Consider the following 27,750-nt stretch of genomic DNA (forward strand, 5'->3'; position numbering starts at 1 on the left):
GTGGAAAAAATACTCCTATGGCAAAGAAGACAAGAACAAACCCAGGTGAATTATATCAAAAAAGGTTTCCATTTATTGCACCGGATACAAAAGGAATTAACAAAAGAACTGGAAACAGATTTGATGTAGCAACAAGGCTGAAAAGACTTGCATCCTGTACCTAGACAGCTGTATAGATTTGATCGTACGGAATGAAAAAGCGGGATCAAAAGAAACGGTGCATTTGAAGGCAGCATTCCTGAAATGTAATGATATGTCTCATGTGAGAAGGTAGTCAAGGGCTAAGCCAACAGGAGCAGGTAAGATAGGATTCTATGAGAATTGAAACTAACAAGAAGGAGCTGGAGCAATGGTTGCAGGAATGAGCTTCTCGAAGGAACTGGAGCAGGCTCTGCAGGAAAGAATGTGGCGTAGTGTCCGCTTGAGGAAGGAGAACAGACTCTGCAAAAAAAAATGAAATGGTGAAGGAGTTAATGCAGGAAACAGGCGATGTAGGAAAGAGTACGACTGCTGGTAGGGACTGGTATATGTAGAAGCTTGAGCAGGCACAGCTGAAGAGATAAGCTGGATTCAAGTGGATATTATCTCATGGAGTACGAAGTAGTAAAGTGAAAGTTTTCTCGTAATAAGTAGTTTAAATTGTATTAAAAATATTACTTATTGGACTGTTCATTTGTATAAATATGGACAAATTCTTTTAGAATAAATATAGCACAAAACTGTCAAACTGATCGTTCATAAATCATAAAAAATATCCAAGTTGGGGAAAAATAATGTCGTTATTTTGTCGTTCAAAGATTTCATAATAAACTTTTTTTAATGGAAATAAGAACCATTAGAATCGAGACATTTTTGCCAACGAGACACAAGTTTATTTATGCCATTAGTATCGAAATCTGGAGTTCTGGAAGCAATGAAGTAATTGAAGGCCGATTCGACATCAAATCGGCTTTTCATGCATTTTTTCGCGCAGGAAGTTGTCGAGATGCTTTAAAAAATAATAATCGATGGGCGAGAGGTCCGCTAAATATGACGAATGAGGCAAAATCTCCTATCCTCATTGGTTTCGCTTATACAGGGTCAGTTGAGCAACATGCGGGCGAGCGTTGTCGTGGAGGAGAATTGGATCCTTCATATTGACGAATCTCGGCCACATACGTTGGAGCTTTTGGTGCATTTCGTCAAATTGGCGGCATTACTTTTTCGCCGTTATCGTTTCGCCCGGATTCAAGAAGCTGTGATAGATGAGACCGGCCGCAAACAACCAAGCAGTACAATAACCTTTTGTCTGGTGCAATTTAAGCTTCTGTAAGTGTTGTAGTGTTTCTTTGGCATCCAACTCCTGTGTCGAATGTCGCAGGTTGTCGTAGGGGATCCACTTCTCATCACACGTCACAATCTACTCGAGAAATGGGTCGCTTTTTTTACGCAGAAGGAGCGTAAAAGTCACCTCAAAAAGACGATTTTTTTATAATCGTTCAGTTCATGCGGCACCCGTTTGTCCAAATTTTTTACTTCCGTATTTGCTTTAAATGGCGAACGACTATTAAGTGGTCGACCTCGAGTTCAACAGCAACTTCTCGTGTTGTTTGCGAGGATCAGCTTCAGTTAAGGCTTTCAAATTTTCGTTATCAACCGCAGTTGGCCGGTCTTCATATTCTAGACTCTTGTCACTATTGCGAAATTTCTTAAACAACCTTTGTGTCATACATTTGTTAGTGGTTCCTAGGCTAAACGCATCATTGATATCACGAGCTGTCTCGACAGCTTTTCGGCCTATTTTGAACTGGAACAATAACATCGTATGAATTTGAAATTTGTTCATGCTGTCAAAAAGCCTGAAAAATGAGTGTAGAGATTGAGAATGGTAACGAATACGATGTTTCGACAGACTGAGAAACTCGCTTCAAAATGATATATCACATGGCTATATATATCACTGAATTGATCCAAAAATAATATCTAAATGTAACATATGTAAAAAAAACATATTGTTTTTGCACCAACCTTATATCTTATTCTACGTAACTAGAATTATCTCAGGCACTAAATACATTTGCATTAGGGCCATTTTACTAATAATATTCCCAAACTGATTGGGAATTTTATTGTCTATAGGTATACGTATATACAATGACTTTATTGAAATAAAACAGAAAGTAAGGACCTACAAAATTAGTTATTAACGCATTACCTTCCGGTGATCTATAATGATATCACTAAAAAATAGAGAGATATACTATAATTATTGGAACTGTATCCTCGCAGTGATTTCGTATGAGATCACCTAATCTCTCATTTATTTCTGTTTAAAATGTAATTCTTACTATTCCATCGTGGTTTTCGCATTTTTTTATGATCGGTATCTAAGTTTCATAAAAAGTTCAAATGTTTAAAAATCATGGGAGGTAATAGGTTTAAACCATGCTAAACAGAATCAAAAATATTTAGGACAATATCTAATAGGAAGTGTGGTCTGTGGGAGAAAAATGTTGCTGGTTATTTTTGTTGTTGAGTATTATTCATTCATTTCGTATAGATCAGAAGATAATTGTTGTTATTCAGTTCCCCGATATTTTTTTAATTTAGAATTCTGTCTAGAAATAAAGGGATTTACGGAAAAAAATCAACATGCTTTAGTGAAAATATTTCTGTTGAACGAAGTGGATTCGAACTTGGCACACTAACGTTGTAAATCCGTGTTGTTTACTAGTTAGCAACCTAAATCTTTGTAACAGAGCGCATACTAGCGGGTATGAAAATATCAGCCGCAGAATGGTGGTTTGCAAGCGATTGGGTTAGTAGCAGGAGCAACATTTGAAGTCGTATGCAAATAAGGAAATATGCGCAAGTTGGCGTGAGAGAAAAAAGGGGAAGGACACCACGTGCCCTAAAATACAAAAAGTTGGTTTCTTTTTTTTTTTTTTTTTTAATTTGACTGTGTCGGACGGCGTTGGTGTCAGAGAGAGGCTTGAACTTTAACGAACACGGCTCAAGTGTAACAGCCACGTTATACTTCCCGATGCTGCTGGTACCCCCTCCTGCTTCTTTTCTCGACACAATCACACAATCGAAGAGAGAAGCCTCCATATTCCCAGCTGTAAAACGTCCCTTGAAGATAAAGCTGCTGGGTGAATTTTTGGGAAGATGTATTATCATCAATGTTTGCATAAACTAAACAAACGCTTGGGATAAATTTTCTACCGAATTTATTATGAATTGAGAAAACTGGTGTGATAAGTGACCGTTTACATAAATCTGATTAATTCTCAGATTCTGGTATTTTGGCTTAATTTGAAAAAGCAGTGTATTGAAACCGAAATATGTGTGTTGGTGATCGTTAGAAACACAACTAATCTAAAACATTTTCAATGAAGGTATAAAAACAGCAGGGGGCAGGTAATTTTCCATGATGCTATGAGGGAAGTAATTTTGATTTCCTTACTTTTGTAAGTATGGGAGTCTGATATTAATTTTTCTAAATAATCTCTCATACTTAAATAGGGCCTAGCACATAAGAAAAAAAAACGTAAAAGAATGACAAACATTTACGCCGATTCCTTTCAAAGTTATCAAATCAATGGTTGCATAATTAGTGGACCAGTAATGGCGGCTTAGCCTGGTATCATAAGGTTTTTACAACTTTTGATTGAAGTGTGGTAATGACTTCATGATTTAACAAATAAAAATTCAATCAAATTAAGATGAAAGCTGTTCTGTTGTTTGGTTTACGCCACTTCAATACAGCTAACAAGAAGAGCAAATTATATTGTTTGGGGTACAACCCGCCATAAAAAAATTAAGACAAGATTAAAGAGTTATAATCGCATCTGTGTCCGGATATCAACTACTAAAATATAAAATGGCGAACCCCGATTGATTTATTATTGACTGCACAAAGTTTCGACGACAACAGACGATCGGGAACTCTTCACTCACCGATAAAAACACTCTTACTGAGAATTTTTCTTTCAAACTCCTCGGCTTAAAATATACAGGCAATATAAATCGGAACAAATATATTGATGACATTACGAAGGCTGCAGCAAAAAAAGTGCGTTTTTCTATCGTGATAGAAGAATACTCATACTTGAGAGTATCCTGTACTTTTACAAAACAATCATTCGCCCATACATGGAGTATTGGTGCTACATCTGGCGTCAACCACTAGTCACTCCCTTTTTGATAGGATCCAAAAAAGAGTCTCCAATCTAACAGGTCCCGTATTGTCGACCAGGTTCACAAACCGGTCTCATCGCCGCAATGTTGCATCCTTCACAGTCGAGGTCCCTAAATGTCAGAAAGCCTTCTACTCTAATAGCCTCTTCTTTCGAACAGCTAGACATTGGAATTTCCTTCCTGCTACTTGCTCCCCTGACTGTACTTTTTTTTTTTTACAAGGGTGTCACCACTTATCAAGGACTAGAGGCCACTCGAGGATAAGGGTTAATAGGTATACATTAGTCATTGTGATTTTAGCATAGTAAACAGTGGGAATTTGGAAACTTGGATTACTTAGGGGGACGATTCAATTAGAACTTGTTCACATTGGACTTTTTTTTTTCATAGGTATCAACTCATTATCAAGGCCAAGAGGCCACTCAAGGATAAAGGTTAAAGAGTGTACAGTAGAAATTGGACAATATAATAATCATTAGTAATGAAAATTTGTTAAATTTGATAACTTATATGGAACGGCTCATCAAGAACTTATTTACGTTAGACTTGAACACAACCATATTGTAGTCAACCGGAAAGCAGGAAAACGGAAGACAATTCCACAGGCGTGCAGTTCTAATAAAAAAGCTTTGTTCATGGAATCTACGTTTAGGTTTAGGCACAGATAAAGAATTATTGATAGTGTTTACAGCTAGACGAGTGTTTCTTGTGAAAGTTTTGCGAGGGGGGACCATAGATTGAAGCTCAGTCGAACACTTTCCATGAAAATAACGATACATCAGAGACAAACTCGCAACATCTCTTCTGTGAGATAGAGGTTGCAAGGAAGAGAAAAGGACATCTCCTACGAGGCTACGAAGTCTATTTTGAACTCTATCAAGGCAGGTCAAGTCCTTTCTAGCAGCTCCTGCCCAGATGTGGCAACGGTATTCCATCCTTATATATATAATTTAAATGAAAGGTTAACCAACATCTTGTTTATCATTATTAGGCATTGTCCCAAATTGGAGCTGCTTACATATAAGGGGCGATATGCCTTGTTAAAAGTGAGAGTAAGTAAAATAAATAAAATAAAAAACTGAACCTGTAATCCAGAATTGCGATTACATCTCTTGCCTGAATAAATCTTCAAACATTGGAGAGTGATAGTAAGGGAGATTAGAATTGTGGAAAAAGATAGAAGAGGAAATTGTAGGAAGTAGCAACTTATATAGTATAATTTCTGAAAAAAAAACAGAGTAACAATATGACCGTATGATTTATTTTACATATGTACATATATCTATAAACGAGATAATGTGTTTGTGTGAAGACTCTATTCAACGAATTTTGGATCTACATACTTGCAATTTAGTATATAAGATAGTCAGACATGTGGAGATCTTTTTAATAGGTTTTCATCCAAAAAAAATGGTGCTTCTAATCGGATTTTCATCAGATTGTCAACTGTTTCACGAATGCGCATGACAGATTAGTGACAGATTACTTATATTAAGAATAAGTAGGTTTCTAAACACTTTTTAAAGATTATGTCAAGCTGGTTTACGTGTTATCGTACTTGACTGTCTTTAGGTTTACGTTTCAATCTCAGCTCGAGGATTTATTTCCTTACAAGGAGTGAACTGTTTATAAAAAAAAACGTAATACTCGCATGCACGTGTCTCAGTTTATGTATTAATTAAAATATAATATTTCTGCGTATTTTACGATCGTTCACTGTCGGGAGGCCTACTAGTATATATATATATATATATATATATATATATATATATATATATATATATACTAGTAAAGTAAGTATATATATATATATATATATATATATATATATATATATATATATATACTAGTAAAGTAAGAATGTGTGTGAGGACACTTATCAAGCTATATACACAACGTTTTTTATCAAGATTTAAAATTTAGTATATAGGGTATTCGGATATTTGGAAACTTTTAGCCGGTTTTCGTCTGAAAAAAATGGGCTGCGAAGGTTCAAAATTAAAAAAAAAATTGGTACGCGTTGCTGATCGAATGTATATCTGTTCGTCAACTGTTTCACGAGTGCGCACGCGAAAATCGTTCACATGAGGGATTATTTATGTTAAGAATAATTAGGATTGAAAACACTTTTTAAAGATAGTATCAAGATGGCGCAATGGTTATCGTCCTTGAAACACTGTCTTTAGGCTTTGGTTTTAATCTTAGCTTAAATATTACACGAAATGATCTCTTTAGAAAAAAACTAATACTCGCATGCGTATTTCTCAGTTTTGTATGAATTAAAATATAAGGTTTATGCGTATTTTATGACCGGGCAACGCCTGGCGGCCTGCTAGTAAATAATAAAGCAAATGTGATTAAAAGTCGTAGCAAAAGAATGCTAAATGTGTAAATGTCAAATTGCAACTATGACCGAATTGTTGAGTGCAGGTGTGTCTGAAATGTGGAACATGTTGAGTGCAACTAAATCTACACAGTTGTTTGCAAAAGATGGGTGAGTGTAAGTGGGTCTGAAATGGTGAGGATATTCGTGGTATGCACTCAACTGCATTATTAGTTGAAAGGAATGGGTGAGTGAAAGAGCGTCTGCAAAGTTGTTTCTGTTCTTAATCAGTGTGCCCTCAAATTCAAAGTTATGTGGGATAGTTAGCTTGGATTTTTTATTGTTTCGTTCAGGTTGATTAGTTCTCCCATTGTGGAGTTACTGAATGGCCGCATACTTACCAAGATTGGCGTTGCACTATAGAAGTAGTCAGATGCGCAATGTTTGTAAGTTATATCGTAGGTTTGAGGAGTAAAGTATAGGTGAGTATGTATTGGTCTTGGCGCGAGTTGTTTAAGTTGGTCAGGTTGCCTCTACCTGAGTGAATCAAATAACGTCGAGTTATTGAGTGTTTTAATAGTGCACATGAATCTGTACAGACCTTTAACTGGTGCAATTTTTCCCTCGTGTTGTCAATCATGCTTAGGATGTTTTGGCGCTGGAAATTTGTAAATTTGATTGTTGTGTCATTTACAGAGAATGTTGGTGTGCAGGTGAAAATTGATGCTTACTGAGCACTTTTTTACAGCCAGTATTAATTAAATAGTTAGATACTGTAACTCTTTCTTTGCTGAGTTTGTCTAGGAGTTCAAAATGGTGATTGAGGAAATCTGGACGATCGTTTTCCTTTCGTTAGGATGCTGTCTTAAGTCAATAGCTGCATGTGCCAGTCACCTAACCACTTTTAATCGATGTTTGCCTATTGCCGTATTTTTGGCCCGTACCTATTTTATCACTTGTAACAACAATCAATCCGACAAGCATTACACCGTCGAAACACACTCTTTAGATACAACAGCCCAGGTAACCTAACCGTTGCTACAGTTACTGTCATTGGATTTTGACATCTCATTATAGAATAGTCCCCTATTCTAAAAACTCATTTTCAAGAATAAGAGGCTTGTTGAATTGCTTTTCCAATAAATGCGTTACTCCTATCTTATAGTTTGGTCGTTACAAGACTAAGGTCAATATCATTTTCTGTCTTTGCAATAATCGTTATCTTTTTCTTGCTTGCTGATTAAATCAAGTGGCTTTATGGTTTGTCTGGAGTGATTTCAATAAAAATGTGAAATATTATTAATAAGCGGTTCGTTTCACACTAGTGAAATGCATCTTAAATTCATTGTTATGTTGTTTTTTTTTGCAAAAAAAAGTCACGTTTTCTTTTGTTTATTTCGTTTAAAAAAACAAATAATATATTTATATCCAGGCATTTTCTTTGCATATGATATTTATTCACATACAATATATTTTTGCATTTAAAAAAAAACTTAGCAATAGTGTCGCGACATTAACCAAACGTAAATAACGAAATTTAGTCTTACCTTTCTACAACGTTTCGTTTTGTTTGCATAACGAAAAGCGGTAAAAGCTGAGAATTTAACGCTGTAGTATAAAAAGCCTAATTTTCCTATTTAAAAAATATCAAATCGAACTTTAAATATACTCAGTCATGGATATGCGAGCGAATAGATTAATGTTAACTATTTGCATATTCCTTTGAAAAACGAACGTTGATTAATTATTTATAAGTTATGGTCCGTTTATTAGATAGGTACGGATAAAATGAATGGCGATGCTCAAAATGTATAAACATTTTGACCCCTCCCTTTACTTAAAATTTCACCAAAAATAAGAAAATAAACCAATTTTAATGTAATTTTCAGTATTTATCAAATAATGATCGCAGAATATAATGAACTAATTATTAATTTCAACATCTGAGTTGAAATGAATTATTTTGTTTAAACAAAAAATACCTTTACTAAAGTTACGGTTTTCAGTAGTAAAAAAAAAAAACTAAGAATATATTTTTGCTTTTTTATATAAATAAAGCATCGTAATTTGTAACAATAAAAAATAAAATAATTTTTACAGGAACATTACAAAATACCCCTAAAGTCCGTATTAATGAATTCGATATAACTCGAAGAAAAATGAATTTCTCGAACTACCGATATGACCATTGAATTAAGCGTTGTATATTTAATATTTTCACACAAAAAAGTATAATAAAAAAATATTTCTACTTTTTTTTAAATTACAGATTTCGCATAATTTTTATATGCAAGATTTTAATAATTTCCTTGCTCGCAAGAATGTGAAACTTTCGACGTAACATAATTTTTATATAAACTCGAACAATAATTTTAAAAAATTAATCTAAAAACAGGAGCATAAAAAGTAATTAAATTTAAAAAATGATAAAAATTGATACAAACGTTCAGATTCGGAATGTATTGCTGTAGGTCTGTGAATAAAAGAAATCTGACACCCTACCTCCTTTTACTATCATGACTTCATTTTGAAACAGCGTTCCGATTGGCTGAAGTTTTGGGCCTCCTTATAATCGTATTTACAAAATTTTAGTTTGTTGTGTTTTTGACGAACGGTAAATTACTTTCTTTTTGAGGGCTTATTAAGTTATTTTTGCTCAAACAAGTTGTTTGTTTTTATTTAATTAAATATCTTAGAACTTTACTTTACTAATTATCTTTGAAATAGACCCAGAAAACTAGTATTTATTTTTTAAAGGATTTTTACAATGAATTTATTAAACTTAAAATTTAGTTCGGCCTTAAAACATTTTTCATATCTTTTTTTTTTTCACGTGTACAAATATTTTTTTCCTTTAGGAAATTAACTTTAGTCTCTAATCTTTCAAATACAATCAAATAGTAGTCGGAAACCTACAGAAAAAATATGATATATAAGCTTTCAAAACGAGGTACCCCTATTTTTGCCAGCTCATTTTTTGCCCGTACCTACTATTAAATTAATTATTTCATTTCACTATTACGTTGAATTCCATTTATGCAAAATGTGTACGCCTGCATGAGAATTGAAGATGATAACATTTTAGCACACGGACATATATATATATATATATATATATATATATATATGTGTGTGTATATATATATACTTACATACATACATACACATATATACACATATACATATACACACATATATATATATATAAATATGAGTCACATACAGTACTATTTCACTGTTTCACAGCTCAGCAGTGCGGCTAAACAAACAACTACCTCAAGGCAGGATCGAAACCTGACCGCCCAAACTATAGCGCTTCTAACCGTTGCGCTATTCGGCTGCTGCTATGTGTGTAGTGAATTAACAATGTTTTGACATTGTCAACATACGTAAGCTCAATGTGTGTACACAAAGGGCATCGTTTCATACGCTAATGGTAATTGTATATCACTTCCTAATATGTTCAACCCAAGATAAGGAACATTATATTCATCCACATACAGTACTGTTTCATATATATATATATATATATATATATATATATATATATATATATATATATATATATATATAGTACTATTTCACTGTTTTACAACTCAACCGTGCTGCTAGCCAAACAACTACCACAAGGCAGGATCAATATTAGCTGTTAAGGCGTCAAAATTAAAAACAATGGTAAGTCGATTAAAACATTACGCCTGATTTTCTATTAAGCATTTTACTACCGGAATACGCCGGGCACCCTGCTGGTATATATATATATATATATATATATATATATATATATATATATATATATATATATATATATATATATAGAGAGAGAGAGAGAGAGAGAGAGAGAGAGAGAGAGAGAGAGAGAAAATAAAAAGGAACAAACCGTATTATGTGTTCATCAACGTTTCGTCTTTTTTTCGAGACTTCCTCTGGATGAATCAATATATATATATATATATATATATATATATATATATATATATATATATGACTTTGACTTAACTAGATATTAGAGGTCCACATTTTTGACCTGTTCAACGTTCCAAGGGAAAATTTCCTAGACAACTTTGTGGCATGCGTTGCACAGGAACCCAGGAATTTACACTTCCATTTAGGAGGATGGGCAATATAAACTCGGCAGCAATCTCTAATGTGCGTCAAATCTGCTTTTGAATGCGTTTACCGTTTGTGCTTGTACAAATGCATCTGGGAGATCATTCCATGTGTTGACAACCTTCTGTGAGAAGGTCCGTTTGCGGGCATCTAGCCTACAATGTTTTCTTACGATTTTGAGGCTGTTCCCCCTGGTTGCGCGTTTTTTTGGCGATCTGAAAATACGGCTTTCTTGTATCATAGATCCTATGTCACCACGATTTCACCGATGCTCAAGAGTGGGTAGTCTCGGAGTGCTGAATCTTTCAGAATATGGCTTGTCCTTCAGTGATACCAGCAGCTTGGCTGCTCGGCGCTGTACGCCTTCCAGATCACTGCATAACGTTTTATGGTGCGGCTGCCAGACAGAGTTGCTATACTCCAAGATAGGACGCACAAGGCTCTTGTAGAGTTCCACAAAGACTGTATTAGAGAGGAAGTAAAAAGTGTGACGAATGATCCCGATAACTTTATTTGCTTTTGCGATGGATTTAGCTACATATTCCTTGGAACTCAGTTTGTTGTCGATGTAGACGCCTACGTCTTTCTCATGATCATGCTATGTTATCACTCCAAGCGAGTTGTCTTTCAATGTGTATTTCGCCTCTGATCTCCTGCTCCCTAGGTTCAGGACGCTGCATTTCTGTGGGTGAAAACGGAGCAACCAGCCCTGTGACCAGTTCTGCCAGTTATCTAGGTAAGCCTGAAGGCTGTCTGTGGCTCCAGGTATGTCACTATGTGTGAACAACTTTGTGTTATCTGCAAACAGCTTCATTTCATTTTGGCAGTTTGGGTAGATCGTTTATGTAGATGACGAATAACATTGGGCCAATGACACTTCCCTGTGTTATCCCGCTCGTCACTGGTGCTGGTATTGATTTTGCTCTGTTTTCTACTACACGCTGTTGCCTAGCATTTAGGAACGCCTGAATCCAGTTTAGGACTTTGCCCTGGATGCCATATGACTTAATCTTTTTTCAAGAGGCGACGGTGAGGCGCGGAATCGAAGGCCTTGATGAAGTCCATGTAGACGATGTCGATACTTCCTCCTGCATCGAGAGTTTCTGTCCAGGTATCCATAACATCCAGAAGCTGAGTAGTACAGGACCTTCCCTGTACAAAGACATGTTTGCTCTGTGCTAATAAGGTGGTTTTCCCTTAAATACCTTATAAGTTCTTCCCTGATGAGTTTTTCCATCACCTTACAGAGTATGCATGTGAGACTAATTGGTCTGTAGTTACTCGCTTTTAATCGGCTTTCTTTCTTGAAGAGGGGGGGAGACTGTTGTCTTTCTCCAGTCCTGTGGTACTTGTACCTCTAGCAGAGATTTACGGAAAATCAGTGATACTGAGTGTGCCAAGGTATCAGCAGCATTTGAAAGAACAAGAGGGCTGATGCCGTCTAGTCATGCAGCCTTGTTGGTCTATAAGTTCTTGAGTAGTTTTCGTACTTTTTCCTCAGAGATTTCGAATGTTTCTAAAGGTACGTTATACTCAGTAGGTGGTGGGTCGGGTAACGGAGCATATATATATATATATATATATATATATATATATATATATATATATATATATATATATATTAAGATTTCCAATGTTTTAGATAAATTGGTACTACTTTTAAAATTCAGAGCACATATATATAGTTAATAAAAAATTAGATCCCTAATTCATTTTTAAGGGATCCTTTTCTTTATGGACCTTTTTGTTGTCACTCGCACAAACAAATTATAGAGTTATATATCTTGTGTTTTCTATTCAAGGGACTCGACAAAACGAAAAACCACAAATTTATCCAAAGTCCCAGAAAACAAAATTGATTAATGCATATATAGATATTGAGATACTAGAAGGACATGTTCTACGACATTTTTCTGTCCTTTTACAAAGGTTGAACTAAGGATTTAAGTGTAACAAATGGTATTTAAATTTTATTAAACATCGGTTATTGTTTTTTTTTCTAGCAAATATCTTAAATTTAAAGTTTAATCGTAAGATTATTCATATTCGAAGTACTGTTCTAATCTTGCCTCTTATGGTCATTACATCTTGGTCGGTAACGTTTGATTTTCTGCAGCTGTATATTGTCGAATTCGAGAATATTTCTGCTTAACGTAGAATGTCGGAGAGAACCCTTTATTTTAATCATTGGGTGTAGTATGGTCCCCTTCCGTTAGCTACGCCCGGGTCGAATCATAAGTAATTCGCAATTGTATTTTTTAGTGTCGCCAGCTCTGAGGATCGAACCTTCTATCTCACAATAATAAGTGAATTTTACCAAGTAGTTTATGGCATGGGTTTCTGCGGAAGTTCGATAGAAAGATTCCTGATTTCCACAGAAAAAAAACCGAGTTCGACAAGATACATCTAAAGAAACTTTGAGGTTACATCGACCGAAACGTTGTGAAAATATCATGAGACCATTAGAACAAAAGATCAAAGAATTCAAATTATACGAAAAATCAATTCTTGTTTCAGAAATTTAGAAACTTAATAATAAGGAATCTTAAGAAAAAATTGAAATTCAGGAGATTTTGTTAAAACAGTATCTGACGACTAGCGGAGTGGGTCGTACATATAATATCTAAATTTGTTAAGATTTCTTATATATTATTATAGATTCGTAATTTCCAAAAAAAATCGTAATTATGGGTCATCAACTAGAACCGAACGCGCAACTACATCATTCAAAGTTGATGACGTTGCCACTGTACGAACGTGGCACGTATATCAAGTGATTAAAAATTAAAAATAAACTAACGGTACAAAATTTTTAGCGATTTTTTCAATTTTAGCCAATTTTATGACCCCTTAAAAACAATTTTAACCGACTAAACAACCACAAAAGAACGCCCCTAAAAAAACTATCATTTGAGGCTTATAGCACCGCTTTGCAATTTTTAGTTTCGGGGGAGATAGAGTTTTAAAATACAGAGACAGACAGACACAGCTATATAGTCTTTTATATATTAGGTTATAGACTAAATCCAATGCAAATCTCCAATTGCTAATATGACTGCGGAGTTTATGTGCATATCATGGCCCATAAAACATAAAATGATGAAGAAACTAAAAAAAATTATTCTATTATATATTGTTTAAATTTCCCAGAATTAGTTTTGCTAGATATTCACGAAGAGCTTTCCCCATCTTCTTTACATCAAACTCGAATGACAATTCACCGTTGCTAGGAAGAGAAAACAAAGGACCCTCCATATATATGAGAATTGTTCAAATGTTCTAAACCTTAACAAAAACGGGGAAGCACGGCTTAAAAGTATTTGCTGTGTCAACAAAGTACGACTTTATATAAATCTACACAAACATCTGCTTTTCGTGAACGTAGCGTCGCTGATTTTTTGTCATTTTACCTTAGTCACTCGATCGCAGCAACCAAATAATGCAGCTCTCACGCTTGTCCACGTCCACTACGTCTAATCTTGTTGAGTGTGAGTTTTCGCCCTCTTCTCGCGACACCAACTTTGATTGGGTTCTACTCTCTCTGTAATGTAGTGAGGCTGTATATATTTATGAGTTTCTATTATCATCTATCGCTGAGAGTGTATGCGAGCGTATGTAGGTGATTACGTACGGCAAACGTGTGTATGTACGGCATAATCACGTTGGCATACCGGTTTTCGTTAGTTCACCAAAGGTAAGCAACGTTGAGCCTGGCTAGTTCCAGGTGGGTGACACTTTGGGAATCCTAGGCGCTGTGCTCTCTGCTTATCTCAGCATTGTTTCCAGTCGTCCTGAACCTCCACTAGTATTCAACAACGCCGACTCAGGAGAGGTGTGGTTGGAGATTGCGCAACACTTGCTACAAACATTCCACCGACAACCACCCTTACAATGGATAGCCATAGTCTATCAAACTGACGGAAGCTTCTATACACGTGTATATATGCGTGTCGTCGTCTATGTAAACGTCGTTAGGTGTGTATATATTAAATATTATTTAAATACAGTTTAATGACGAGGAACAAAATTTGACCTTTATACCTTTACAATCAATAACATTTAGTTGCGGTTTCAACATTTGCTAATCGGTAAACATGTCTGATTCCTCTTCAGTTTTGTTTTAACGAAGAAGCTGCAATGAAAATTCCCCCACAAGAATGACAAGACCTCGAGTTTTATTTTCGGTAACTTTTTATTCCAGAGAGTTTTCCTCTATTGGAAAGTTGTATTCTCATCTAATTTTATTTTTTTTACGTTTTGACTATAACGATCTGTCGACCGTCTCTCTTCCGGACTCCGACTAATTGTTTTCTCTAAGTAATTTCCACGTATCTTAAAAAGACTCTCCCTTTCTAAATGGCATCATTAGTATACGCCACTAAGATAATCACCTGATGTTTTTACATGTCATTATTTCTAAGTTGTTCACTAAATTATTATGATGGAATTCTTACGTAAACATTCCTAAATTAATGTAAATAAATATTTATTCTAAAACATTTTAGCTGCCAAAACATTTCGGCTTAAATAATCATAATAATCATCGACGAGCACCTTTTCAGTGTTGCCCTGTAGATATCCAACACCTTCTAACAAAACTGTTGTGGCGTCGAATCATCTCTGTTGACTCGGCTGTACATTTCCAACCACTCACGAATCAAAAAGTGGCTTTAGTATATATATATTTCTTTTATCTTGTGAAAAATTACAAAACAAAAAAATTGAGCACAAGGCCACTCAAAAATTGGGGAAGGGGGATTTATAATAACCCTCGTAACCGTATCTTTGTTTGCCTATGCTAGTCTTATATAGAGTTCTTATTTACCATAATACCGCAAGCACACCAGGGGGTCGTCATATTTAAGGTTCCCAAATACACTTGTTTTTTTTTTTTTATAAAATGTATGTAAAAAAAGTCACTGAGAGGTTAAAACACTTTGTCATTTCAGAAGTAATGATTATCTTTTCTCTAATTCAGATATTTTTCAGATAATATTTTAAAACTAAAGTATACTTATTATTAAGTATAGCATTGAACACCGTACGAATGTTGTGAAATTATTTTACCAAAATTAGGGCTCAATTGTTTTTTACTCGAAGAGCTTCCACCCCGTTCCCCAGACTTGACTAGCCCGACTTTTTCTTTTGATGATATCTTGAAGAAAGAGTCTATGTTAACAATCTCCAAACCCTGCGAGAATTAAAGAAAAACATCCGCACCAAAATAAGAGAGTTAAATCGGAATTTAGAGATTCTGCAAGCTGCCATGAATGTCATGGAAAATAGTAGTGATAAATATACAGTAGTGATAAATATATAGTAGTGATAAATATATAGTAGTGATAAATATATAGTAGTGATAAATATATAGTAGTGATAAATATGTAGTAGTGATAAATATATAGTAGTGATAAATATATAGTAGTGATAAATATATAGTAGTGATAAATATATAGTAGTGATAAATATACAGTAGTGACAAATATATAGTAGTGATAAATATGTAGTAGTGATAAATATATAGTAGTGATAAATATATAGTAGTGATAAATATATAGTAGTGATAAATATACAGTAGTGATAAATATATAGTAGTGATAAATATACAGTAGTGACAAATATATAGTAGTGATAAATATGTAGTAGTGATAAATATATAGTAGTGATAAATATACAGTAGTGATAAATATACAGTAGTGATAAATATATAGTAGTGATAAATATACAGTAGTGATAAATATATAGTAGTGATAAATATACAGTAGTGATAAATATATAGTAGTGATAAATATGTAGTAGTGATAAATATATAGTAGTGATAAATATATAGTAGTGATAAATATACAGTAGTGATAAATATATAGTAGTGATAAATATACAGTAGTGACAAATATATAGTAGTGATAAATATGTAGTAGTGATAAATATATAGTAGTGATAAATATACAGTAGTGATAAATATACAGTAGTGATAAATAAATAGTAGTGATAAATATACAGTAGTGATAAATATATAGTAGTGATAAATATACAGTAGTGATAAATATATAGTAGTGATAAATATGTAGTAGTGATAAATATATAGTAGTGATAAATATATAGTAGTGATAAATATATAGTAGTGATAAATATACAGTAGTGATAAATATATAGTAGTGATAAATATGCAGTAGTGACAAATATATAGTAGTGATAAATATGTAGTAGTGATAAATATATAGTAGTGATAAATATACAGTAGTGATAAATATACAGTAGTGATAAATATATAGTAGTGATAAATATACAGTAGTGATAAATATATAGTAGTGATAAATATACAGTAGTGATAAATATATAGTAGTGATAAATATGTAGTAGTGATAAATATATAGTAGTGATAAATATACAGTAGTGATAAATATACAGTAGTGATAAATATATAGTAGTGATAAATATACAGTAGTGATAAATATATAGTAGTGATAAATATACAGTAGTGATAAATATATAGTAGTGATAAATATACAGTAGTGATAAATATATAGTAGTGATAAATATACAGTAGTGATAAATATATAGTAGTGATAAATATGTAGTAGTGATAAATATATAGTAGTAATAAATATATAGTAGTGATAAATATATAGTAGTGATAAATATACAGTAGTGATAAATATATAGTAGTTATAAATATACAGTAGTGATAAATATATAGTAGTGATAAATATGTAGTAGTGATAAATATATAGTAGTGAAAAATATACAGTAGTGATAAATATATAGTAGTGATAAATATACAGTAGTGATAAATATATAGTAGTGATAAATATATAGTAGTGATAAATATACAGTAGTGATAAATATATAGTAGTGATAAATATACAGTAGTGATAAATATACAGTAGTGATAAATATATAGTAGTGATAAATATACAGTAGTGATAAATATATAGTAGTGATAAATATGTAGTAGTGATAAATATACAGTAGTGATAAATATACAGTAGTGATAAATATACAGTAGTGATAAATATATAGTAGTGATAAATATACAGTAGTGATAAATATACAGTAGTGATAAATATACAGTAGTGATAAATATATAGTAGTGATAAATATACAGTAGTGATAAATATATAGTAGTGATAAATATACAGTAGTGATTAATATACAGTAGTGATAAATATATAGTAGTGATAAATATACAGTAGTGATAAATATATAGTAGTGATAAATATATAGTAGTGATAAATATACAGTAGTGATAAATATACAGTAGTGATAAATATATAGTAGTGATAAATATGTAGTAGTGATAAATATATAGTAGTGATAAATATATAGTAGTGATAAATATACAGTAGTGATAAATATATAGTAGTGATAAATATACAGTAGTGACAAATATATAGTAGTGATAAATATGTAGTAGTGATAAATATATAGTAGTGATAAATATACAGTAGTGATAAATATACAGTAGTGATAAATAAATAGTAGTGATAAATATACAGTAGTGATAAATATATAGTAGTGATAAATATACAGTAGTGATAAATATATAGTAGTGATAAATATGTAGTAGTGATAAATATATAGTAGTGATAAATATATAGTAGTGATAAATATATAGTAGTGATAAATATACAGTAGTGATAAATATATAGTAGTGATAAATATGCAGTAGTGACAAATATATAGTAGTGATAAATATGTAGTAGTGATAAATATATAGTAGTGATAAATATACAGTAGTGATAAATATACAGTAGTGATAAATATATAGTAGTGATAAATATACAGTAGTGATAAATATATAGTAGTGATAAATATACAGTAGTGATAAATATATAGTAGTGATAAATATGTAGTAGTGATAAATATATAGTAGTGATAAATATACAGTAGTGATAAATATACAGTAGTGATAAATATATAGTAGTGATAAATATACAGTAGTGATAAATATATAGTAGTGATAAATATACAGTAGTGATAAATATATAGTAGTGATAAATATACAGTAGTGATAAATATATAGTAGTGATAAATATACAGTAGTGATAAATATATAGTAGTGATAAATATGTAGTAGTGATAAATATATAGTAGTAATAAATATATAGTAGTGATAAATATATAGTAGTGATAAATATACAGTAGTGATAAATATATAGTAGTTATAAATATACAGTAGTGATAAATATATAGTAGTGATAAATATGTAGTAGTGATAAATATATAGTAGTGAAAAATATACAGTTGTGATAAATATATAGTAGTGATAAATATACAGTAGTGATAAATATATAGTAGTGATAAATATATAGTAGTGATAAATATACAGTAGTGATAAATATATAGTAGTGATAAATATACAGTAGTGATAAATATATAGTAGTGATAAATATACAGTAGTGATAAATATATAGTAGTGATAAATATACAGTAGTGATAAATATATAGTAGTGATAAATATGTAGTAGTGATAAATATACAGTAGTGATAAATATACAGTAGTGATAAATATATAGTAGTGATAAATATACAGTAGTGATAAATATACAGTAGTGATAAATATACAGTAGTGATAAATATATAGTAGTGATAAATATACAGTAGTGATAAATATATAGTAGTGATAAATATACAGTAGTGATTAATATACAGTAGTGATAAATATATAGTAGTGATAAATATACAGTAGTGATAAATATATAGTAGTGATAAATATATAGTAGTGATAAATATACAGTAGTGATAAATATACAGTAGTGATAAATATATAGTAGTGATAAATATGTAGTAGTGATAAATATATAGTAGTGATAAATATACAGTAGTGATAAATATATAGTAGTGATAAATATATAGTAGTGATAAATATACAGTAGTGATAAATATACAGTAGTGATAAATATATAGTAGTGATAAATATATAGTAGTGATAAATATATAGTAGTGATAAATATACAGTAGTGATAAATATATAGTAGTGATAAATATACAGTAGTGATAAATATATAGTAGTGATAAATATACAGTAGTGATAAATATACAGTAGTGATAAATATACAGTAGTGATAAATATACAGTAGTGATAAAACAAATATGACTTGGGGTGTCATCAGCTGGAATCGAAACCAAAGCATATAGTTCTCCAACCTTAGTCATTACCGTTTGAACTAGCGTCAGATGGATAAGAAATAGTGAAAACTGAACCGATTTTAACATATAAATATGTATTTCTGCAGACCGTTCCTCACAGGTAGATAGATAGACAAAGTCACTTTTATATATATATATATATATATATATATATATATATATATATATATAGATATATATATATATTAATAGGCCAAGCTGAAAATGGGCAACATTTAAACATTTAAAAGATATTATTTTTCATAAATATTGTTGGAATTTTGCATTTATTTTTTTTAGATTTCTCAATATCCTAGTCAGATTGTGTTAAAATCACAGAAATATATCACCAAAAATAAAGGATCTATTTAAATAAAGAACCATTCAGTTATTTTTGGACACTCGTCATAAGTTAAAATTGTACAAGTCGTCGTTTATTGAATTCATTGCCTTTAGATCTGATAGAAGATCATTAGCATGGTATTTGAAGCAGTAATTCTAGAGAATCCCATCCAGCAACGAGTGTCTACTATAGCAAGTATTCGTTGACTTACCGAAGGCTTTTGATATCGTCAATCCTGATGCTTTGTGGGTATTTCTTAGTAATGTATTGTGTCCACAACTTTTTGTGATTATGCCGACTCTGTAGCATACGGACATAAGGGATCGGATCACCTTTAACAGAAAAATTGTCTGCGGAGATTCCGACATATAATGGAATAAGGCAGGGTAACATTCCGGCAATAACGCTCTTCTCTATATATGTTGCTGTTATGGTTTCGTATGCATTCCATGAATGTTGCAAAGGTTTTCTTTTGAAATCAAGAACTCCTGAAAGCATTTTTAAAACGAAAAAAAAAAAAAAAAAAGATAGAGAGGGTAAGGGAATTGGGGAGATATGAAGACCGAGAAATATTTACCTTCGTTTGTATCAGGATTGGTCTTTCAATCTATCTTTTTCCCCCTCTCTTTTCCTTTTTTCGTTTTAACCAATGTCTTACGAGAAAATATTCTGTTCAGAAACATATTGAAGAAACTAATGCCAACAATTGCATCATCTGATTCATACGAAATGAATGAATTAACGTACGTGACTGTGGCTAAATAGTTAACGACACAGATTGGAAAATAGCATGTGCTAAGTTTGAGTCCAGTTCGTTCTATGAAAACTCTTTGACTTAAGGATGTTTGACGTTAAGATGTTGGCAACTTACACGTGGCCCCTCCTGTAAATACCTGCCGTTTTTCTAGGGATAAATCTAATTCGAAAGATATCGTGGAAACGAATGACAACGATATAATCATTTGATCCATACAGAGATAGTAATTGATGCTCAGTAGAAGATATCGCACAGATATTTTCTCTTTCTCGTCATATCTCTCCTATATCTTTCTATCTTTTTCTCTCAATTTATCTCTCCTTCTCTCACTACATCTCTCTTTCTCTTTATCTCCTTCCTTATCACGTTTTCTCTCTTTCTTCACAGTATATTTTAACTTCCAAACTCATAATTTCCATGAGAAACTGAGTTAGATAGATAGATAGAAAGATAGATAGAAATATAGATAGATAGATAGATAGAGAAGGAGAGAGAGAGAGAGAGTCATAAGGAATGGAATGGAAAAAGTGAGAGAGAAAACAGGGCGAGGGAGGTGGAGAAAGGATATACAAGGAGTCAGCCCCCCCCCTTAGCTTTCTTTTTGCCACTGACAGTTTATCTTACTTTATCTGTATATAATGGTCCCTCCTGCTTTCTGCCTTTCCCTATCTCTCTCTCTTTCTCTCTCTCTCTCTCTCTCTCTCTCTCTCTCTCTCTATATATATATATATATATATATATATATATATATATATATATATACCTATCTACAGCGGCGCTGAACATTGTGTCACTTTCAGACATGATGGAAGGCTCCTATAATCTTTGACATTTGTACACAACTGGCCAACTAGTAGATGGCCTGCAAAATAAATAAATAATAAATAAATAAACAGAAAACCAGTTTTCATCAGACGGAAATGGAATCATGTTGTCTTCTCTAGGGTGACAATTTTATCGTTCCGCCTGCATACCCAACATGTCAAAACTTTTTTCCTTCCATCTCTTTTATTAACTCATTATTTTGATTCTCTTTTTGTGTTCTCTCTTCTTTTCAATCTATCTCTCTTTATTTTCCTTTCTCTCTTCCATTCTCGCTCTTCCGGCCTCTATTTTTCATATTTAACTCTCTCTTTCAGTCTCTCTGTTTTTAACTATCCCTCTTTCCCACTCCTTTTCACTCTGTCTCCCTTTTTTTTCTCCTTTTCAGACACATACACACTATTTCTTTTTCTCGCTGTCTCTGTCTTTCTCTTCACACAACATTATCCCCCACCCCACAAAGCACCCGCTTATCATTATTCCCAACATGTCAAAACTTTTCGCCTTCCATCTCTCTTTCTCTCACTCCGCCCGTCCTTCCCCTTCCTTTCTCCGTTTGTCATTAATTTCCAACATGGCGGACATTTTAAGAATATTAAGAATTCCTCCCTGTCTTGCGTTTCTGCGCGAAACTTTTTCCAGCATCCTTGGCGAGAAACCTTTCCCTGGGACCCCAAAAAGGTCCCCAGACCAACCCTATTAACCAAAGGGAAAGAGGGTAAGTACAGCCGCAAAACGACTTTATACGTTATTTTATTTATTTATTATTATTATTTTAAGGAACTGACTATAATATTCGCCTCTTTTTCTTTCTTTTCTATTTCATCTTTTTTTTTTCACTGTATACTCCTCTCACTTTTTCTATTTCCCCCCTTTTTTCTGCCTCTCTCTTTTATCATTTATTTGATTTTCCTTGTATAACACTCAACCTTCTCTCTCTCACTCTTTCTATCTATCTATCTATCTATCTATCTATCTATCTATCTATCTATTTCGCTATTCTGTTTCACTCTCTTTCTTAAACTTAATTCTCTCTTACATATTTCCTCTGTTTGTTCTCCATCTATCTATCTATCCATATATCTTTCTATCTCTATATATAAATCTAATTATCTATTAATCTGTCTACCTATCTATCTATCTACCTATCTATCTATCTGTTAATCTATTATCAATCTATCTATCTATCTATCTATCTATCTATCTATCTATTTATCTATTAATCTATCTATCTATTAATCGATCTATCTATATTTCCTCTGTTTGTTCTCCATCTATCTACCTATCCATATATCTTTCTATCTCTATATATAAATCTAATTATCTATTAATCTGTCTACCTATCTATCTATCTACCTATCTATCTATATGTTAATCTATTATCAATCTATCTATCTATCTATCTATCTATAAATCTATGTATCTATCTATAAATCTATCTATCTATTCTGTTTCACTCCCTTTCTTAACGATTTCTCTTTGACTCCTTTTCTATGTTTGTTCATTATTAATCTATCTCTATTTCCATCTGTCTGTCTATCTATCTATCTATCTATCTATCTATATATATATATATATATATATATATATATATATATATAGATATCTGTCTGTCTGTCTGTCTATCTATCTATTCTATTTTACTTATTTTGTTAAACTGTCTATTTTCTCATTTATTCTCTCTGTTTGTTCGCTATCTATCTATCTATCTATCTATCTATTTCTCTCTTTCATTCTCTCTCTATATATATCTCTCTTTCTCTCTCTCTCTGTCTCAGTTTATGTCATAGCATTCTACTTCGCTTTCACTATATACGTATTCCCGTGTTTCTGCCCCTCGTTTCCTCTCTCTCCCTCTCTCTCTCTTTCTCTCTCTATCTCTCTCTATCTATCTCTCACACACACACACTCACACACACACACATTCTCTCTCATTGATTTCTGCATATAAACTGCGTATTTTTCTCTATGGTTTTCTGTACCTCGCTATTTTCCTGTTTCTGTAAATCTTCTTCTATCTGCCTGTATGCTCTTTTCTTTCTTCCTCTGTCTCTGGCTCTCATTCTCTCTCTTTCTCTTACTCTCTCTCTCTCTTTCTCTTTTTCTCTCTCTCTTTATATATATATATATATATATATATATATATATATATATATATATATATATTATCTTTGCATAGTTGTTGTCTCTCAGTCTTTCATCTTTTCTGTATAAAACCCGTCAATCTGTGTGGCCATCTCTTCTTATCCTCTCTCTTTCTTTCTTTCCCTCCTATTAATTCTTTCTCTTCCCCCTCTCTCTTTCTTTTCTCTTTCTCTATAACACTCTATCTATATGGTTCTCTTTGTTTCTTACACACTATCTCTCAGACAAAACGTAGTTACCCAAAAATGAAAAGGGTACTACCGCGTTAACATTCTCTCTCTCTTTCTCTCTCTCTTTCTTTCTCTCTTTCTCTCTCTCTCTCTCTCTCTCTATATATATATATATTTACATCATTATTATCTCTTTCTTTTCCATACATCCACGTCTCTCTCTTAATTACTCTATAAATCCCAAAATCCCCGTCTGTCTGCCTATCTCTCTGTCCTTCTATCTCCCCCCCTCTCTCTCTCTCTCTCTCTCTCTCTATATATATATATATATATATATATACATATATATATATACCGCTCTTTCTTCCTATCCATCTACTCTCTTTTTCTATATAACGATTCTTCAGAATGTGACGCTCTCTCTGCACCGCTTTCTCTCTAATCTTTTCCCTTTTTATCTTTTCTTTTTCCCTTCTATCTCTTTTTTCTCTCTTTCCCTCTAACTGTCTCTCTGTCTCTCTCTATCGCTATACACTCCACTTCTTAGACAAACCTAGTTACCCAAAGAGGAAGAAGGTACGTACAGCGTCAACATTTCTTTATTTATTATTGTTATTATTTTTAAGGAACTGGCTATAATACATTATTTTATTTAGTTTTTATTCTTATTCTTATTCTTTTTAAGGAACTGACTATATCTCGAGAATCGCTGGTCGGTTAGTCTGCCAACTCTTGTGAGGACAGCGATTTGTCACTGTCAGACGCGATCAGCTTCAAGAAAGGAGTTGGGCGCCGTCGAGCGTGCTAGCCTGCCACATCTGATCGTCCATCATCCGAAATATCTCGGACAGTTTCAGGTCTTTGAAGGGGGTGGGGCCCCAGTGGGTATGGGTGCACGTGGGTGGAAAGATGGAAGCTGGTAGAAGGAAGAGGAAGAAGAGAAAAATTAAGAATCGACGGGAGGGGTGTGTGTGTAGGGACAAGGAGAGGCGATCAGGTCGGATGGGGGAGGAATGTCAGAATAACGACTCCCAGCTTTCTGGGAATGACAGAAGCGAATGGATTTTACCAAACAAAGGCTGGGATGTAATTATTATTATTATTATTATTATTAATATTATTATTATTATTATTATTATTATTATTATTATTATTATTATTATTATTATTATTATTATTTTGGTGATGGTTATAGTTAGTAATATTACTTTTAGTAATTAGTATAATAATGTTGACTACTATTAATATGGTTGTTGTTTTAATAGCATTATCGATTATGTTAATAATAGTATAATAAAATGTGTTAATAATATTAATGTTAATATGAATATTGCTGTTGGTACGAGTTGCTCCATTATGATTATTATTATTATTATTATTATTATTATTATTATTATTATTATTATTATTATTATTATTATTATTATTATTATAGTGGTTAAAGTTTTGGTTAGAAATATTACTGTTCAGTATTATATTAACATTGGTTATTATTGTTGTTCCTATTGAGATAGTGCTTTTAATAATATTAACATTAGTAATATATATAACGTTATTGTTCTGATGATAATTAGTATTGCTGTTGACCAAGTTATCAATATTTCTATAATAATAAAATTCATAATAACAATAAAAACAGCAATGATAATAATAATAATATTATTATTATTATTATTATTATTATTATTATTATTATTATTATTATTTTATAAAGGTTTTAGTTAAAATTGTTACCATTATTTTGTATTATTATTATTATTATTATTATTATTATTATTATTATTATTATTATTGTGGTTAAAGTTTTGGGTAGAATTATTACTGTTCGTTATGATATTAACATTGATTTTTATTTTTGTTACTATTGAGATGGTTATTTCAGTAATATTAATATTAGTAATATATATAACATTACTGTTCTTATTATAATGACTATTGCGGTGGACCAAGTTATTAATATTTCTTTAATAATAACATGAATAATAATACTATTAATAATAATACTAATAATTTTAATTATTACTGATATTATTATTATTGTTGTTGGTGGTGTTAGTAGTAGTATTAGTATTAGTATTAGTATTAGTAGTAGTAGTAGTAGTGTTTTTGGTTAATGTTTTAGTTTGCAATAATACTGTTAGTAATTATTATAGTAACATTGTTTTTCATTGTTGTTGGTGTTAAAGTGACTGTTTTAGTAATATTTATATTAGTAATGGATATAATATTATTGTTATTATAACAATTAATGTTTTTGTTGACTAAATTATTCATATTAATATACGCAATAATAATAATAATAATAATAATAATAATAATAATTCTTTATTTATTATTTTTATAATTAATATTATTAACATTATGTTTGTTATTATTATAGTAGTTAAAGTTTCAGGTCGTAATATTACTGATAGTTGTTATTAAAACTGATTTTACTAAGGTTGTTATTTAGATTGCTGTTTTAGTTATATTAATATTAGTAATGTTTATTACAGTATTGTTATTAACATAAGAATTATTGTTGTTAATTAAGTTATTAATATTACTATAGCAATTTATAATTTTTATTTTTATATTTGTTTTGTTAAGAATTTTTATTACGTATTATTATTATTATTATTATTATTATTATCATTATTATTATTATTATTATTATTATTACAGTGGTAAATGTTTCAGTTTGTTATATTATTGTTAATTATAAATATAATTGATTTTTATTGTTGATTCTGTTTAGATTACTGTTTTAGTAATATCAATAGTAGTAATATTATTGTTATTGTTATTGTTATTATAATTAATATTGCTGTTGACTTAGTTATTGATATTACTATAATCCATAATAGTAGAAACAATAATAATTACAAATATTATTATTATTATTATTATTATTATTATTATTATTATTATTATTATTATTATTATAATTATTATTATCATTATTATTATTATTATTATTATTATATTGTTCTTGTTATTATTATTATTATTATTATTATTATTATTAATTTGTTAAGTATTAGTGTGTAATATTTCTGTTAGAAGGTTTTTAGTCTTTATTAGTTATTGTTATCGTTCTTGTTATTAATATTAATCTTATTTATTATTATAATAATTTTTATTATTATTAATTTTATTGCAATTATGCATGTTGTTATAGTTTAATATTTAATCATTATCATTATTACTATTTTCTAGATTTGCCATATTAGTCATTTCTAGTACAATTACAAATTATTTTTATAGTGCTAGAAGAATTATTTTACCATTGATAATACTATTATTATAATTATTAGAAGTTATGCTTTTCGTATTATTATTAGGAATTATAATAAAATTATCATTATCTTTATTATTATTTTCTCATAATAATTTTCTTAATATTATCATTACTATTATATTATTAACGTTGACGTAAAGTGATATTCGTTATATTAAAAAATATCACAATTATCAAACAATTTAATAGGATAATTCATGTATATTAATACGACATAACGTTGTTATTATTTCCTTTAATATTATTATTATTATCATTATTATTATTATTATCATAACATTATTAATTAGGATATATTAATGTGGTATCATTATGTTAAAATCAAAATTCCTGGTGGTAGTATGGAAATTGTTACTCTAATTTTTAGCAGGTGACTTATTAGTACTAATGAAAATGATTACTAATATATATTATTTAATAAATATATAATTAATAATATATATTATTTATAATATGTAATACCCCGGGAAACGGTGGCCCTGGGATGCGTTT

At 31.2% G+C, this 27,750-nt stretch overlaps 2 protein-coding genes and 1 long non-coding RNA gene across 8 annotated transcripts in view; 1 reads left to right on the top strand and 2 right to left on the bottom strand.

Moving 5' to 3' along the window:
- Nucleotides 1-27,750, bottom strand: part of LOC145265352 (uncharacterized) — a 314,468-nt gene that overhangs the window by 146,813 nt on the left and 139,905 nt on the right. The window lies entirely within an intron of this gene.
- Nucleotides 57-21,141, bottom strand: LOC145265351 (uncharacterized). Its single transcript, XM_080121125.1, has 2 exons — nt 20,296-21,141; nt 57-441 (listed from the first exon to the last, which is right to left on the bottom strand). Exons 1-2 carry the CDS (start codon nt 20,580-20,582, stop codon nt 282-284), a joined length of 447 nt encoding a protein of 148 aa, XP_079977251.1. The 5' UTR covers nt 20,583-21,141; the 3' UTR covers nt 57-281.
- Nucleotides 21,873-27,750, top strand: part of LOC145265349 (S-crystallin SL20-1-like) — a 295,253-nt gene continuing 289,375 nt past the window's right edge. The window contains exons 1-2 of one of the 6 annotated variants that reach the window (XM_080121117.1): nt 21,873-22,381; nt 24,664-25,064. In XM_080121117.1, the coding sequence (XP_079977243.1) occupies nt 25,037-25,064 (28 nt within the window). In that variant the 5' untranslated portion in view covers nt 21,873-22,381; nt 24,664-25,036. Of the gene's footprint in view, nt 22,382-24,333; nt 24,555-24,634; nt 25,065-27,750 lie in introns of those variants that run through there. The other 5 variants (XM_080121120.1, XM_080121118.1, XM_080121119.1 and 2 more) reach the window with 5 other exon arrangements.

The sequence above is a fragment of the Euprymna scolopes genome, chromosome 40, assembly GCF_053919585.1.
Source record: "Euprymna scolopes isolate OS-2025 chromosome 40, ASM5391958v1, whole genome shotgun sequence".
In the NCBI taxonomy this organism is placed as follows: domain Eukaryota; kingdom Metazoa; phylum Mollusca; class Cephalopoda; order Sepiida; family Sepiolidae; genus Euprymna; species Euprymna scolopes.

Coding starts and splice junctions, on each gene's coding strand:
- LOC145265351 (XM_080121125.1), bottom strand. CDS start 20,582: ATGCTTTCAGGAGTTCTTGATTTCAAAAGAAAACCTTTGCAACATTCA. Junction 442..20,295: donor GACGATATCAAAAGCCTTCG/GTAAGTCAACGA, acceptor TTTTTTTTGCAG/AGTCTGTTCTCCTTCCTCAA.